The following is a 14,230-nucleotide window of genomic DNA, read 5'->3' as shown; positions in this document are numbered from 1 at the left end:
CCATGTGAAGCCACAAACTCTGAAGAATTTTGAAGTAAAACTATGGATCTCTGATGCCCACTGGCAAGAATGATTTAATCTGCACAAGCTTAAAGATAAGAGATATGCCAACTAGCACTGTTTAGGGCATTCAAACATGCTATTTTCAGCATAGAAAGACTAATCCTTAATTATACAACACTGGTGTGCCAGATGAAGAAAAAACACAACTATTTGTAAGCACACTTGAGTACATCTATATTTCAATGGTTGGAGCTTGCAGCTACAATGCAGTGGTTGTCTTCCAAACCACGCTCCCAAAATCTGAAAACCACAGACATCCAAAGATTTCTCAGAATACCTGTGTCAAAAGCTAGATACCGTATCACACTGGACGAGGGCCTGAAGGTAGTCATTCAGGAGGTTACAGGCTGCTCAGACGCTCTGTGCAACTGCTGTGTTCATCAGCTCAAAACAGCAGGTAGTCTCTTACCTTAACCAGGCAGCCACTGCTATGACTTCGAGGTCTGAGTAGGTGTCCTGGTTTCAGTTGAGATAGAGTTATAGAGTTGAGATAGAGCCCCATACCAGCCACTAGAAAGAAAATTAACTCTATCTCAACTGAAACCAGGACAGTAGGTATTAAGAGAAATACTGTGAAGTAGGAAGAAATGACACTTACTTCAAGCTGGAAGAGTCCCGGTGGAACTTCTTTTAGTGAGTTCTCAGAAAAATCCACTTCTCTGAGGTGATTTTTCCAGAAAATAGTCAAAGCGTCAGGCAGGAATTCCAGTGAGTTTCTAGATGCTTTACAACATTTCTGAAAAACATAAAGGAAAAAACACCCACAGAGTAGTAATAATATCTTTAAATTATGAGGTAGATCAGCTGTCACATGTTTAAGGTATTAATAAATTCATTCTAAGTGATCTCTTTAGATATCTAGATAAATTATTGTGCATGCAGGCACATAGGATTTGCTGAGGAGACGCACTCAATTGATGGGCAAATTCTTTGGTGGGCAAAAAGTATTTCAGAAGTTATTTTTAAAATTATCCCCATTTGCTTTTCAACCATAAACAAACACTTCACGAAAGAAGACTGTTCTCCTGCTATCCCTGTAATAATGAGGAATAAAGTCATAGTGATGGGTGGATATAGATGCCCTAGTTAGCCATGGGTTTGGGCAAAGATAACTTTGAATGAAGGCTGAGTGTTCTGTAAAATGATCCTAACACTACTTCTGCTCATATGAACTATAGAGAAAATGAATACATTCATATAAGACATGTTTCTAGAAGTTTTCCACCAATACCATCAACACGGTGAGAACAGGATAGAACCTCAGAAAGACTTGATCTGAGACCCATAAACTGAATCAGGCAGGGGAACTCATACAGAAACAGAAGAGCCTTTTAGCCTAAGAGGTCTGACAGCTTTTTAAGCATCACAGTATATTTTTTGCATTGTTTCAACAGCTTTTTCAGCCTCTGACTCTGTCAGAGCAGTTCAACTTACCAAGGGGCAGGCCCAGGGATCTGGAAACACTTTCAGCTGATTTCTGGAAACATTCAGTACGTTTAGGGACTTGAAGCAGTATAGAAAAACCGTTGGAAGTTCCACCAACCTGTTGTCAGAGACGTCAAACTCCTGCAGCTTCCTTAAGCCAATCCAATTAGTTGCTAGAAAACATGAAACATTGTGGACTTGGTGTAAGCACGATAGCAGTCTGATCCAGGAAGATGCTGAATACTTGCTAGGTAAGAGCCAAAGGATTTCATGAGTGATAAAAAACAACCAGGCCTTTTCATGTACTTTGGACAAAGGATTGAGAGATGCTAAGCATCTTTAGCTAATATTGGCTTTAAGTTGTTATAATAACAGTTTGGGGTTCTCTCTTACAAATCAGGCCTTGAAATATAAGCGTAACACTGGACTGTACGTACTGTTTTCCTCGTCAAATAACTTCTCCATATAATTTTTAGCAGCAATGAGTTTTTTAAGGTTTTTAAGATGTAGGAATCCAGAAGGGAGAGTAGAGAGCCTGTTGCTGGATACATCGACCTCGAGTAACCTGTGAGTACAGAAGATACTCAGTCAGGCATCAATAAAATGCTAGCAAAGACTCCTGTTGCCATAGACTTCTATTTTACCAGGACAGCTTTAGGTCTGAATGAAAGCTGCTGGAATGAGCTCTCACACAGCAAAGCAAAAAAACCCTGTTTAGAAAATTAACCCTTCCAGGGAGCAGACAGAAGTGGTCTGGATAGACAGCAGATTAGATAATTGATACAAGCCAGCAAATGTCAATCTCAGTCAGCTCAGGGCTTAGACTTAGAGGAGTGGGGATCACCAGAACTGGAGAAAAGCAGAAGCAACATGAGACAATACAGGAACAAAAGCCCCTACAATTGTCCTGACAACTAACTTGGAAACACTGAGAATGCAAAAGAGCAAATCTTAAGTTAAACCTTGCAGCAGACAGAAAATAAACCAAGAAGCTCCTGCATATGCTCTTCACTTACGCAGTTTCACACAAGCACAACTGACTCACTTGCACCTGCTCTCTGTATGGGTTCAGTTTGCCGTAGGCATCCAGCGCACACACCTTGTACATATAATTTCGTCGGATGACTGTACGCTGGGTAACTCCGTCAGCTGATTGTCAGCCAGGCTGAGCTTCCTGAGGTTTATCAGGCCCCATGGGATCACGGATGGAAGGGAGACCAGGCAGTTAGCAGAGAGATCAAGCTCAGTTATCTGACAGGAGATATCAATCAACCAGTCCAGATCTACCCAGGGCAGTTTGAGGTTTGACCAGTTCACACACAAAGCCTGCATATGTCAAAGAAAGAAGAGAAAACCATGTCAGTAAAATCCCAGTTCCTCTCAGCCTGTGTTACACCACTGGGAACCTGGCAGATCAGAGTACAGACCATAAACATTTTGCTCACTTTCCAATCTGCTTCTATGCATTAAACTGACTCAGAGATGAAATCATGCCTGGATATTCCCACCATATAGCTGCTCCTTAATGTCACTCCAAAGACCATGAGCAACTGCAAGCAGGGGACTTGGACTTCTTCGCCTGTCCATACACCAGCTCCAGCGTGCTCCACAAAGCGTGAGCTGCCCTTGCCTGAAACCAGCAACTCTCGTCCGAGAGCTGGACAGACTCTAACGGTTTGCTCATCCAGCAACGTGCAGTGAGTTTCCACGGGGCTGGGCTCCCTGCCCCGCAAGGAGCATTCACACCCTACACTAGCAGCGCAATTTGGACAGATCATGGAAACCCATCTTAAACCCAGACTCCACAACCCAAACCCCACTCTGTCTCTTGGATATGGCCTGTATCACTGCTCAGATCTCCAAGGGACTCTGAACACCAACAGAGGCCAGGCAGGTCCAGAGGAAGCCCCGTGGAGCAGTCCGCCTCTGAAACGCTTGTAGATCATTGCTTGTGCATCTGTAGAGAGAACAGGGACAGATCTGCTGAGTGTAGTAATGACTTCTTAGGAGGAGGCCTGTTGCTGGAGTAATTAATATATGCCCAGGCACTGCTCTTCCATCTTAAACCTTCCAACAACAAGCAGCCAAACCGTTCTGGGCAAGTTTTAGGTTTTGCAAAGGAACATCTGGGAAAGGCAAGGAAAGGCAAACGCCCTCTTGCAAAGCATTTCTAAACACTAGAAATTTGCTCAGTATCATTTAGGAAGACATTTTAGTATCTGAGAGACATGATTTTGGCAGTTGCCTCCTTTCTAGATAATGTTCTGCTGCTTTTGACAGTAAGATGAGGAAGTCGTTTTATCCTCTTTTGGAAGAAAACCCAGAAGTTGTTGTGAAAGGCATAACTACTTATTTCAGGCTCCAACTTAGACAGAAGAAAACATGAACACGTTAACAGTCATCAACGCAAGAAAACAACCCAAGGCTTCATTTTCAAGATCACCTCATTGCGTTCCAATGAGATCTATGTTCCAAAATACACATTTTTAAAATGTTAGCCCCAAAATGTTTTCATAAGCTCAGTGTTTCTGGCATAACTCATCCCAAAGACAGCCTCAGTGAACTGATCGCTAATTCTCCACCAGGAGGCAGCAAGGACCCAACAGCAAATTTAATTTGCTTTCCCATTTCCAGTATTTAGGTCTTAAAACTTGTAACCCCAAATTTGAAATTAAAAGGAATATATTTTGGGAAGGGAGAGAAAGAAAAGGGAAACAAAGGTCTATCTCAAATGCTTATTTGAGACTCAGAACTCCAAGTAATGTAAATCACACAGTTCAAATGTCTAGGAGAATGGAATAAAGGGTAAGCACAAACAGTTGCACTTTTTAGAAACTGACAGTGGTTGTACTTTGTGTAGACATAGTGCTTTTCAAATGTTCACTAGTGAAGCCTCAGGACAGCCCTGCAAATATAAATGGAAATACTTTGCCCATTGTATCACTGGGAAAACCAAGGCAGAGAGCACAAGCTGTTTGTCTAAAGCTACATTCACTGTCATGCCACAAGGCATCTATATAAAACACAGCAAGCCAGCAGCAACGAGAAATCAAATTAACCAGAGTATCCACTGCTACTGCAAAATATACAGTACCTAATGGGAGTTACACTGCAAAGCTTTCACACCAGCACTAAACATATTCTGCTTTACTGTTAGATTTTCCAAGTCTGTATATTTAACAGCTTCCTGCTTACAAACCCTTGTTTTAAATTCTGTATGTAGTTTTCTGTCATTTTCTCTCACCTGTAACAGCCCAAGAGCTGTTTACATCACTGGACAGCAATCAGTTGTGAGTTATGGTAATAGAGAGTATAAACACACAGGTCAGATTCCCTTTTCCATCCCTAGCTACCCCACGTTTCAGGAGAGATGTAGGGATGTGGTACTGATGCTAAGGGACTGGAAGACCTTCCCAGCATGAGGAAGCCTCACTGAGGAAGAGCGCATTTGTGCTGAGACACTTGATTACTTTTTTCTGGTTCCTTGAATTGCCCCACAAGCTCATAACAGGAGCCAGATCTGTAAATCCAGATAATGCAGGAAACCAGCTCTACACTACAAACAAAATCCTCAAGCAGTATTAATATCTGTCTGGCTACTTACATGCACTTTCAGGGCACCACCCTATCTTATAATATTATTACTCTTTATTTTAGAGAGAGAATTTTCAGCTGGTTTAGCTCCCGGCCAAGGTCACCAAAAACTGACTTACAATGGTACTGATGCAAGAGGAGGGAGGAGCGCGTGGCTGGGGAGAGGAGGAGGGCAGCATCACTGTAGCTCCCTCCTAGATCAGCTAAAATTGTCCCTGATAGAAATACAGTTTAATCAGCAAGGAAATTCTCTTACTGATGTCATTTATACCATATTGTGGTTTATACTGATGCCAACAAAAGCCTTTTTATGCCAGGATAATTAAACCTACACCATGACTTCTGCTCATACAGAAGAAAAATCATCACCCTCCTACCTAACAGTGCTGGATAAAATCACATACTCTGCATTAGTACAAACAAACCCCTTGGCTTAAGAAAGAGTTAAGAAAAGGCCTGATCCCCAACTACATGCACTTCATGTAGAGTTTTAATAAGAATGGCCTTATCAGGCTAGAAGAGAAAGGTGTAACAAAGATCCAGCTACTGAAAGTATAATACAAGCACAGTCTGCCTAGATACGTCAGAAACGTTTTAACAGAGAATTAGCCATTTTAACCACTAACCTTGGCTGGCAACGCATACTCCGTCCTGATACTTTCTTTCCAGGAATGCCAATTTTTTTCAAAAGCTGTGCTGAGACTCAGCCAGAATGGGGGCGGAGGGGGTAAACCAGAATGAATAGGGGAAAATCCAAGCTTTTAGGCAGCAGTTACAGACAACATGTCTATGGTCTAAAAACTAACTGCTAGTAAGGAAGGAGCTTCCTGCTTACCCATCTTGTTGTCAAGACATGGAGTATGGAAATACTAACACAGCACTGAGGGTTACAGAGAGGTGGATTTGTCTCAGCCTGCCTATCAGACCCATCAATTATCTCCCGTAACCATCACAAAGACCTTGCTCAGAGGGAGACTAAACCTCAAAAATGAAGCCATGAAGATGAGCCAAGCTCTTTCCTCTACTTTCCTTTACAGCTTGCCATCTGCCAACAGAAGGGAATAGCAACACCCTTCATGGAGATCTCAGGCAGTGGCTGAAGCAGCTTTTTACTGGCCCCATGCTGCTGGAGCAAGGTGGTAGATCAATCTGGGATGAAGATCTGGCTGTGAGACTAAAGCTACTTTTCACCCTGCAACAAGGAAAACAGTGAAATTACATTCAAAGTTGGCCTCAGTGCTGAAGCTGTTAATTATTATCCCATGTATATTATGATCACCAAAGACTAGCACTGCATCGGGCAGGACACATAACAGAGATGTCATCCAGAGGAGATTTACCCTGGAAGTTCAGGACAATTTTCAACAGTACACCAAGATGGAAGTGGTGGCATCCTGGCACTTTTTCCTTTGGCAACGGTATTGCCACAAAGGCTGTGGATGCATAGGATCTGCACCATGGCCCAAAAAGAAAACAAGGAAGGAAAATTTTCCTGGCTTTTTTTTTAACATCTTTTAGCATCTGATCTAAAGTGGGATGCTCTGTAGCACCTCTCCTAAGATAAGCATCCATGACCAGAGTATTGAACCCCATGAACTATTCACATATTTTACATAAACAAACAGAAGCAAGAAAATTGAGACTTACAGCCAAGAATCTGGGCAAATATTCCATGCAAAAGGCTATCCACAGGCCATTCAGTTACATAGAGGATGCATATAACCATATAGGGCTTTGAAATTCTGGCAGTGGTGGGAACGAAGGCCTGGAGAGCTGGCTTGCTCTTTTGGTTTCCTCCTCACAGGAGAAAGCAGGTGCTTGTGGTTCAGATCCTGAATTCAGACTCCAGAGCCCCAGATTTCTTGTGTGACACCAGTCACTGTCTCAGGCTACCCAGACTCTGTTTGCCAGCCCATATAATGGGACAGTAACATCTCCTCTTCTCCCAGGGGAGCCAGGAGTAAAAATGCACAACTGACTCCAACTCCCTCTTTTCTCTTCCTGCTTAATTAAACTGCGCCCAACAAAGCTGCAATAAAAAAACCAAACAACCAAACCCAGAAAAAAGAACTGATGGTGCTTATCCCCTCCCTTAGTTCCTGCTCTGTTTCAAGATGATGCTCTTCACAGTGGGCCCAGGCTCTTATTTCAGTACAAAAAAGTACTTGTCCTTCAGTACACTGACCAATGCAGTAATAATAAGATCTACAGCCTGCTTTTAGCAGGTGCAAGCAGGACCATGCGTCTCTGCCGCATCTCATTTCACACTGATACTCATCTCTATTTTGCATTTAGATTGCTGTGTATCATTTACCTCAAAAATGCAGAGCCATGGCCTCAGAGTATTTAATGTGATAGAAAGATACCTGCAGAATTCAGATAGTGACTTCTAAAACCACAGACAAGATTGTGAAATCCAACACCTGCTATGAATGCTGCAGGGTAGGTATCCTCATCTCCTAGGCAGCTTTTTGAATCTCAGCAGTAAGTGCCTTGCACTTAGTCCTTCTCCCCATCCAGAGCCAAGGACTGACAGTGTGTCTTCTACACAAGTACTGCAAACTGGAGGATCAGCCAAGCCCCTTCATTTGACTTAGGGACAGTGGATCAAATTCACCTTGGTGCTACTAACCTGATGTCAGTGGAGTTACCTTAGGGATTTACTTGGCTCAGCACTCCGCAGTGAAAACGTAATTAAGTGAAAGAAAGCCTGACAGCAATGCCACGAAGAGAGGGGATTTCCTCCCCAGCTCATACTTAATGATCTCCGCTATCTTCCCAGAAAAGCCCGTTTCTTTGATGCCAAATTCTGTGATGCTGAACTTGCAGAGCCCATCAGCTCAACCCTTCTCCATTTGGCAGCAGCTGGTGAGTTCTGTGCTCAAACAGGAGAGGGATGGTGTTCAGAGGCTGTTAGCTCCTGGGCACAGCCTGACTCTGGGCGGCTTACTGCTCTTCAGAAGGGCAAGGAAAACCTCTCTAGACTCCCCTCTCCTGCCAAGGAAAGAATTTCTCAATATGAGTCCTGAAAACTAAATGGAAATCTTCTACTGCAGTCATGTCAGGGGATGCACTGAGGAAGGCAAGGGACTGGAAATTCTGCAGAAGCAAGAAACCCCACTGCTCTTGGGCAAACAATGAACTATAAATACGAAAAATATTTACTTAGATTTGAGACTGTTTGGTAAGGTGATTAAAAAAGGCTGTTGTGCATTTCTCCTAAATGACGTGACATGCCCCAACAGAACCTCACTCTTGCCGTAGACGGGATATTCTGAGGATGGTGATCTAATTCCTCCATCAATAATGCTGCTGTGAATCTTGAGTGGAACTGCTGCAGATTTCTTTACCAATGGTGATGTAACTGAGATTAGCCAGTCAGTGGATGAAGAAATCAGAGGAGGATCACACACATACACATACATTTGTATGTTTGTGTATAAGATTCTTGGCAAAACATTTTCGAGGAACAGTGCAGCAGTTTAAGCTCTTTTCTGGTCTGTAATGGGGAAAAAAAAATATATCTCATACTGCACACACTGGAAAGTTACATGTACCTCCATGCTGATTACACGTATCGAAGTCTGGAATCTGTGCCCAGCCACTTTACTGCAGGGGTGGTTTTGGCATTTGTTACCTGTTCCTGTAAAAATGGAGCACTTCCTCTCTTTAGCAAGATAGTGGGTTTGCTGTGGGGATAAATTTATGCCAGAAAAAAAAAAAAGGAGAAACAGATATCAGAACCATGAGATGTAACTCCCCTGGTCTCAGAAAGGGCAGCACTATGCACAGTGCGATGGCTGCCTGGAAGGTGTGGCAGCTAAACGAGCTCTCCAAGCAGATTTTATGCATAGCTGGTAGCATTCACTACTGTGAAATCAAATGGAGGTCAACTGTGCAGTGTTTTCACTCAGAGAGAGCACAGATGGGACAAACCCTTTTGAAGTTCTGGGCTTATTCTGAAATGATCGGTGCTTGGTCTGCCCTGTCCAAGAGGAGAGACTTTTTGACATCCAGCTGGCTGCCATACACATCGCAGTCTCCGCACAATCTTTTTTTGCCTCTCCCCAGTGCAAAATGCATCACAGCACCTACGCAAGGAGACTTACATTCGTGAACTTCACGAGATATGAAGAAAGCGCTGAGGCAGCTTGTTTGCAGCTGCCATGAAGCCGTGTTTTAAAAAATTATCAGGGTGTGTGACTATCACTTCCCAGAGACCGGAGCTCTGCAGGCAAACTAGGACAAATCTTTCTGAATTTGGCCCAGTCTGCCAAAATGAATTCAAAGAGAAAGCATTAAATAAGCAAACATATTAAAAATAAACAGCTACTAGAAGAATCCAGGTTCAGTTTCTGGGTCTGATTTTTGTTTTTTTCTTTTTCTTTTTTTTAAACCAGGCCCTTCTGGCAATTAGCTGATGCTTCAAAACTGCTCTCTTCTTCGCTCAGGGTGTGACAACAGCAAAGCTGACTCATTTTTACAGCAGCTAAGTTAAATATTGCCAGCAAGTTCACATGGAAAACAGACTCTTCCCTGTGATTCAAACATTTATTCCAAAGTTTACTCAAGCTGAATTATCCAGTTAGTTGGTTTTTTTCTTCTAAAAGGCATATCGTTTTATCAACTCTTATCCAGAAACATCTAGGATTTAGCTTCCTTTTGCTTACCTGTCAACAAAACTAAGAATTGCACAGGGAGGGCTCTAAATCTGCTGATTGAACCTAATGAAGTCAAGCTCACATACGTGGACTGCAGTCCTTAGCATTCACAGTATCGTCCGGAATCCAGAGAGACAGGGTTTTGGCAGAAAAACAGAGAATGGAGAAGTTCGTAACACTATGAGAACCTCTCTGCTTATTTTTACTTAACACCAAAGCAGAATCAGCACCCCGAAATGTTACGAGCTGAGCAAACAGATACTTAACTGGCAATGGGATTCATGCAGACAGAGCCTTGATCAAAACATTTCCCTCACAATTTTTCACTGCGCAATTTTTATGACCTGATGAAAACTGTAACTACTGAAAGCTCAGGGCTCTGATGCTCCTATTCAGTGTCGGTTAATCTACACACTGAGGGGAAAAATGAAAAATGCCTGATAACTAAATTGCTGGGTAACAGTAGAAATAATACGAAATACTAGGTGTTTCCCTATAAAGCAGTAACAGTGCGTGTTGTGAGACATTTTTCAGTTCTGAGTAAAGGAGACTTGGATAACAGAGATTAAGAGAATGAAGAATATAGCCTAGTTATACAAAGATATGCAATACTCATGAAATGTAATAATACCCTGCATGAAAACAACGCCACTCATCTCTGATGCTTTGTAGATCTCAAAGCATCACCATCATGTATTAAGCCTTCCAACAGCTGTGAGATGTGAGGAGTTTAAATCTCCCCATTTTACAGTGGAAGAAACAGAGATGCAAATGCATTACCAAAATTGTCAAAAGGTTGTAAGTGGCTAAGTAGTGAACAGAGGTCTTGCCAACCTAAAAAGGCTTCAATTGCTTTTTGTTGGCCCCTGTGTCCCATCAAGAACCATTTCTGTGGGAGAAGCACAGCTCTACTAATCTGATCTGATCACACACGGTACTCTCCATACTGCTCACTCTCCATGCTGCTCCAGAAAGCCAGATCTGTTCTGAGCAAGTGACAGTAAAGGCTACCAGCCATCTTTTACTAATGAGGATCTGAAGTAGGGAAGATATTTTGAGCAGGTGTAAGCTTGCTCTACTCATGCTCCATGTTAACAAAAAGCCACATGAGCCTATTTGTATGTGCTGTATCTGAGCTATCAGACGCAGGGGAAGAGAAAGGTTTACACGCTCAGCTCTGCAACATCCTAACACTCTGGGACAGCACAGAGCTTGTGGCACTACCTTGCAATCAGAATGCACAACAGAAACCTAAATGAAGTGCTTATCCCGGGGTCACAGAGGAAGCCTGTGGTTGTGCTTATTTCTCTGGAAGACTTTGAGAACAAAGTCAATGTTTCCTTTCTACAGCATATGTCTGGTTCACACGCCGACGTTAAAATTGCCAAGCAGAAGCTGCCGCACACAGCGTCTTGCACAATGATGCCTCTTATTTTACACCTTGCAATTCAGCACTGGCATGAAAGCCACTTCCACAGCTTGTTCTCTAAATGGGTAGCAAACCACAAGGCTCTTAGCTGAGAAGAAGAATCACCAGCCACATGGTACACAAAGACAAATATAAATTATTGACATGATGCTCCTTTAAAAGAATGTCTCTTCAGACAGATAAATGGCTACTTACTGTTTTTGCTGGAGCACTACCTGGTAGTGGGCTTGTCTCAATGAAATACTTCCTCAGAAGGTGTTTACTGGATTCAGGACTGTCCATCAGGATGTAGGAACAAAAGAAAGCTCCATTCCGTAATAAAAACACGGCTACATCTTCATTCCCTTTAGAGAAAAGACAGATTGTCTGCTTTCTTCTTCTCTTGTAAATGAACCAACCAGGAGCTGAACAGAAATCCTGGGAAATAACCACTTCTGAAAAAAACCATGGGGTGTGCAAAAAGGGAACTGAACTGTATAAAGACTGTTTCCTCCAGTGATAGGATTTAGTTTGGTCAAACTGAGACAGCAAAGACACTATGCAAAACCACTGGCCCAGGCTCCTTCTTTTTTCCCCTGTCTTATTAAACTATACACACAGCTGTGCTTTGAAGTGTAAATTATTCAGCCTAAATCAAGCATGTGTGCCAGAGTGTCCATAACAATAATGCTTTTACTTGCAAGGTTTCTATTTTTGAAGGGTCTTTTCCCTAGGAGTTTAAAGAGGAAAGTTCAGCCTCTCAGCATTTACAGTAATCTAACTTAGGAAGGCCCTGACTTAAATTTGGCTAAGTCAAAAGATTCAGAGCCAATTTTATTTTAATTTATCCTACTGGAAATCCAGAACAATTCCAGGCAAGCCAGTCCACAGTGATACCTTCGTAGATGGGAACAACTCAGCTCATTATTTAAAATACATTGCAGAAAAGAGGCAAAGTTTTGAAGCATGCAAATACATACCTGCCTTTATAGCAGCGTACAGGGGCAACCGTATAAGAACTGGAAACTCATTCTTCCTGACTGCACAGCTCTCTGGGTCAGCACTGTATGCACGAATTAGGAGTTTTACTATGTCCAAATGTCCCTGCTGGCAGGCTATGGCCAGCATCCAATTCAGGAGTTGCTGGCAAGTACTAGGACCTACCGAAAAGATAGAGCGTTTGACTTAGTTGATGCCACTGGGCTGTGACGCGCAAGAGTCATCCACAAATAATGGCTATGCAGAGTATAGGGTGAAGCCCCTGAGGACAAAGCAGCAGGCTGCACTGCAAGAGCGTATTACAGAAGAGCCCTCAGCTGTTCAGGCACAAACTTTTCAGCTTTGTTTAACTGTTCTTCATTACCTACCCAGCTAATGGGCGGACTCTTTTGACTGTCCCTGATCTAAGCATGCATAAGCTAGCAACAGTGGGAGGTTCTGAGGATGCCTGCTAGGCTACCAGCAGAAAAATCAAACACCTAATCCCAAGCAGAGATGGCAAGGGACTGTCTTTGCATCCAGAGACAACAGGCCTGATCCAACAGACATTAGATCCAAACATCCAAAATAGGCCACTTCTTCCAAGTTCATGAGAGAGGATACAAAGAATGGGGAAAAACAGCTGACTTTTCATGCTAGTGGATGAATAATACAAAAATAAATGTTTCAGACAACACAAAATAATTGGTTTAGTTTGTTTTCACTGGAACCTAAAGTCTTCCACAAAAAAATTTAATTTCCCCTTGAAATACTTTGGGTGAATTCTTTACTATCAATTCTTAGTAAAGTTAGACAAATGTCATTTAAGGCTAAAAACTAAAATACCATGTTCTGATTTCTGCATGAATTTGCTAATGTTTTAGTCATCCCCAAAATGCTTTTTTTACTGAATTAATGTTTTGCCTGTAGAACACTGCTTTCCTCTAGGTGTGCACAATTCTGGACACGTAACTAAATGCCCATGACAGGATTATTTCTGCTAACAGTAAGCAGTCTTCAAATCTTCCCTGATTCACAGTATCACCTCCATTCACAAGTTCACATCCCCTTTGAAATGCCTACAGAAACGTCCACAAGCCCAAGTTTACATCTCAACTTTTTTTTTTGCAGCTTCTCCATGTGGAAATTACGTCCCTCTTTGCATTCTTAACAACTTGACTATATCACTCACCCTCATGCTGCTAAAAAAAGGCTCCACTTCAGCTGTAAGCCACAAGAAGTTCACACCGAGCCAGAGAGAATCACTGCAGTGCATTAGCCAAATTGCAAATTCATGCAATTTATTCCTAAGCTCTGTGACTGGTTTCTATGTAACTTCCCAGGGAAACAAATGGAAAGTCCTGCATAAAAACTTCTGAAAGCTGCTGTTTGTATAGAGCACCTCCCCTGACCCCCCGAAGCAAGGGTTTAAGGGAATTTGGTTAGTTCTAAACTGAGCTAAGTTTCCAGAAACTACTTAAATCACTTTTCATTACTGAGAGATTTATATTAATATAATTTAATTTTTACTACTAGGTTACAAAACCAGCGTTGTCAGCCTCCTTTCTGGCTGAAGGAAATATTACGTTTAATTGCATCCCCCAAACTGGAACATTTCTTTTGCTTATTAGTGCCCTAACAGTTTAAGAACATCAAATAAGTATGTTTCCCAACAGGTTATTCCTGTTCTCACTGAGGTCACTGGCAACTATATAGCTCCAGTGAGGAGCCAGAGCTATATTCAGGTCAAATATTGCAGAGGCCTAGCTTAGCTGTTGCGGTTACTGCAGTGTGTGAGGTCAAGACAGCAATTCGCCCTGGCTGCTGTGCAGGACCGCTGGACCCTGAATCCATAGAGGGTCCTGGTGAGAAGCAGCTGCCATGCCTGCAGCACACTAAGGGAGCAACAGGGGACCCAAACACAGTTCCAGGTCCTCACTCAGAGTACTGCTCTCCCCCCTGCCCCCACAGCTGCCTTAAGAATTGTGTCTAGGTCTAAAAAAGTCTCTGTTCTGCTATAAAATCATTTTTAAAATAAAATGTAACTAAAATATAATGATGATTCTAAATAAGGAATTCCCCTGAAAGTCAAAACAAAATG

General features: G+C 42.4%; 1 protein-coding gene across 2 annotated transcripts in view; it reads right to left on the bottom strand.

The window, feature by feature from the left end:
• LRRK1 (leucine rich repeat kinase 1) overlaps positions 1-14,230 on the bottom strand; it is an 85,917-nt gene that overhangs the window by 46,197 nt on the left and 25,490 nt on the right. For both annotated transcript variants that reach the window (XM_075506325.1, XM_075506326.1), the window contains exons 5-10: positions 12,132-12,311; positions 11,368-11,516; positions 2,588-2,814; positions 1,926-2,053; positions 1,498-1,661; positions 662-799 (exon numbers count right to left, since the gene is read on the bottom strand). In XM_075506325.1, the coding sequence (XP_075362440.1) occupies positions 662-799; positions 1,498-1,661; positions 1,926-2,053; positions 2,588-2,814; positions 11,368-11,516; positions 12,132-12,311 (986 nt within the window). The remainder of the gene's footprint in view (positions 1-661; positions 800-1,497; positions 1,662-1,925; positions 2,054-2,587; positions 2,815-11,367; positions 11,517-12,131; positions 12,312-14,230) is intronic.

This window comes from Mycteria americana, chromosome 6 (genome assembly GCF_035582795.1).
Source record: "Mycteria americana isolate JAX WOST 10 ecotype Jacksonville Zoo and Gardens chromosome 6, USCA_MyAme_1.0, whole genome shotgun sequence".
In the NCBI taxonomy this organism is placed as follows: Eukaryota; Metazoa; Chordata; class Aves; order Ciconiiformes; family Ciconiidae; genus Mycteria; species Mycteria americana.
This window is presented reverse-complemented; position numbering and strand designations above follow the sequence as displayed.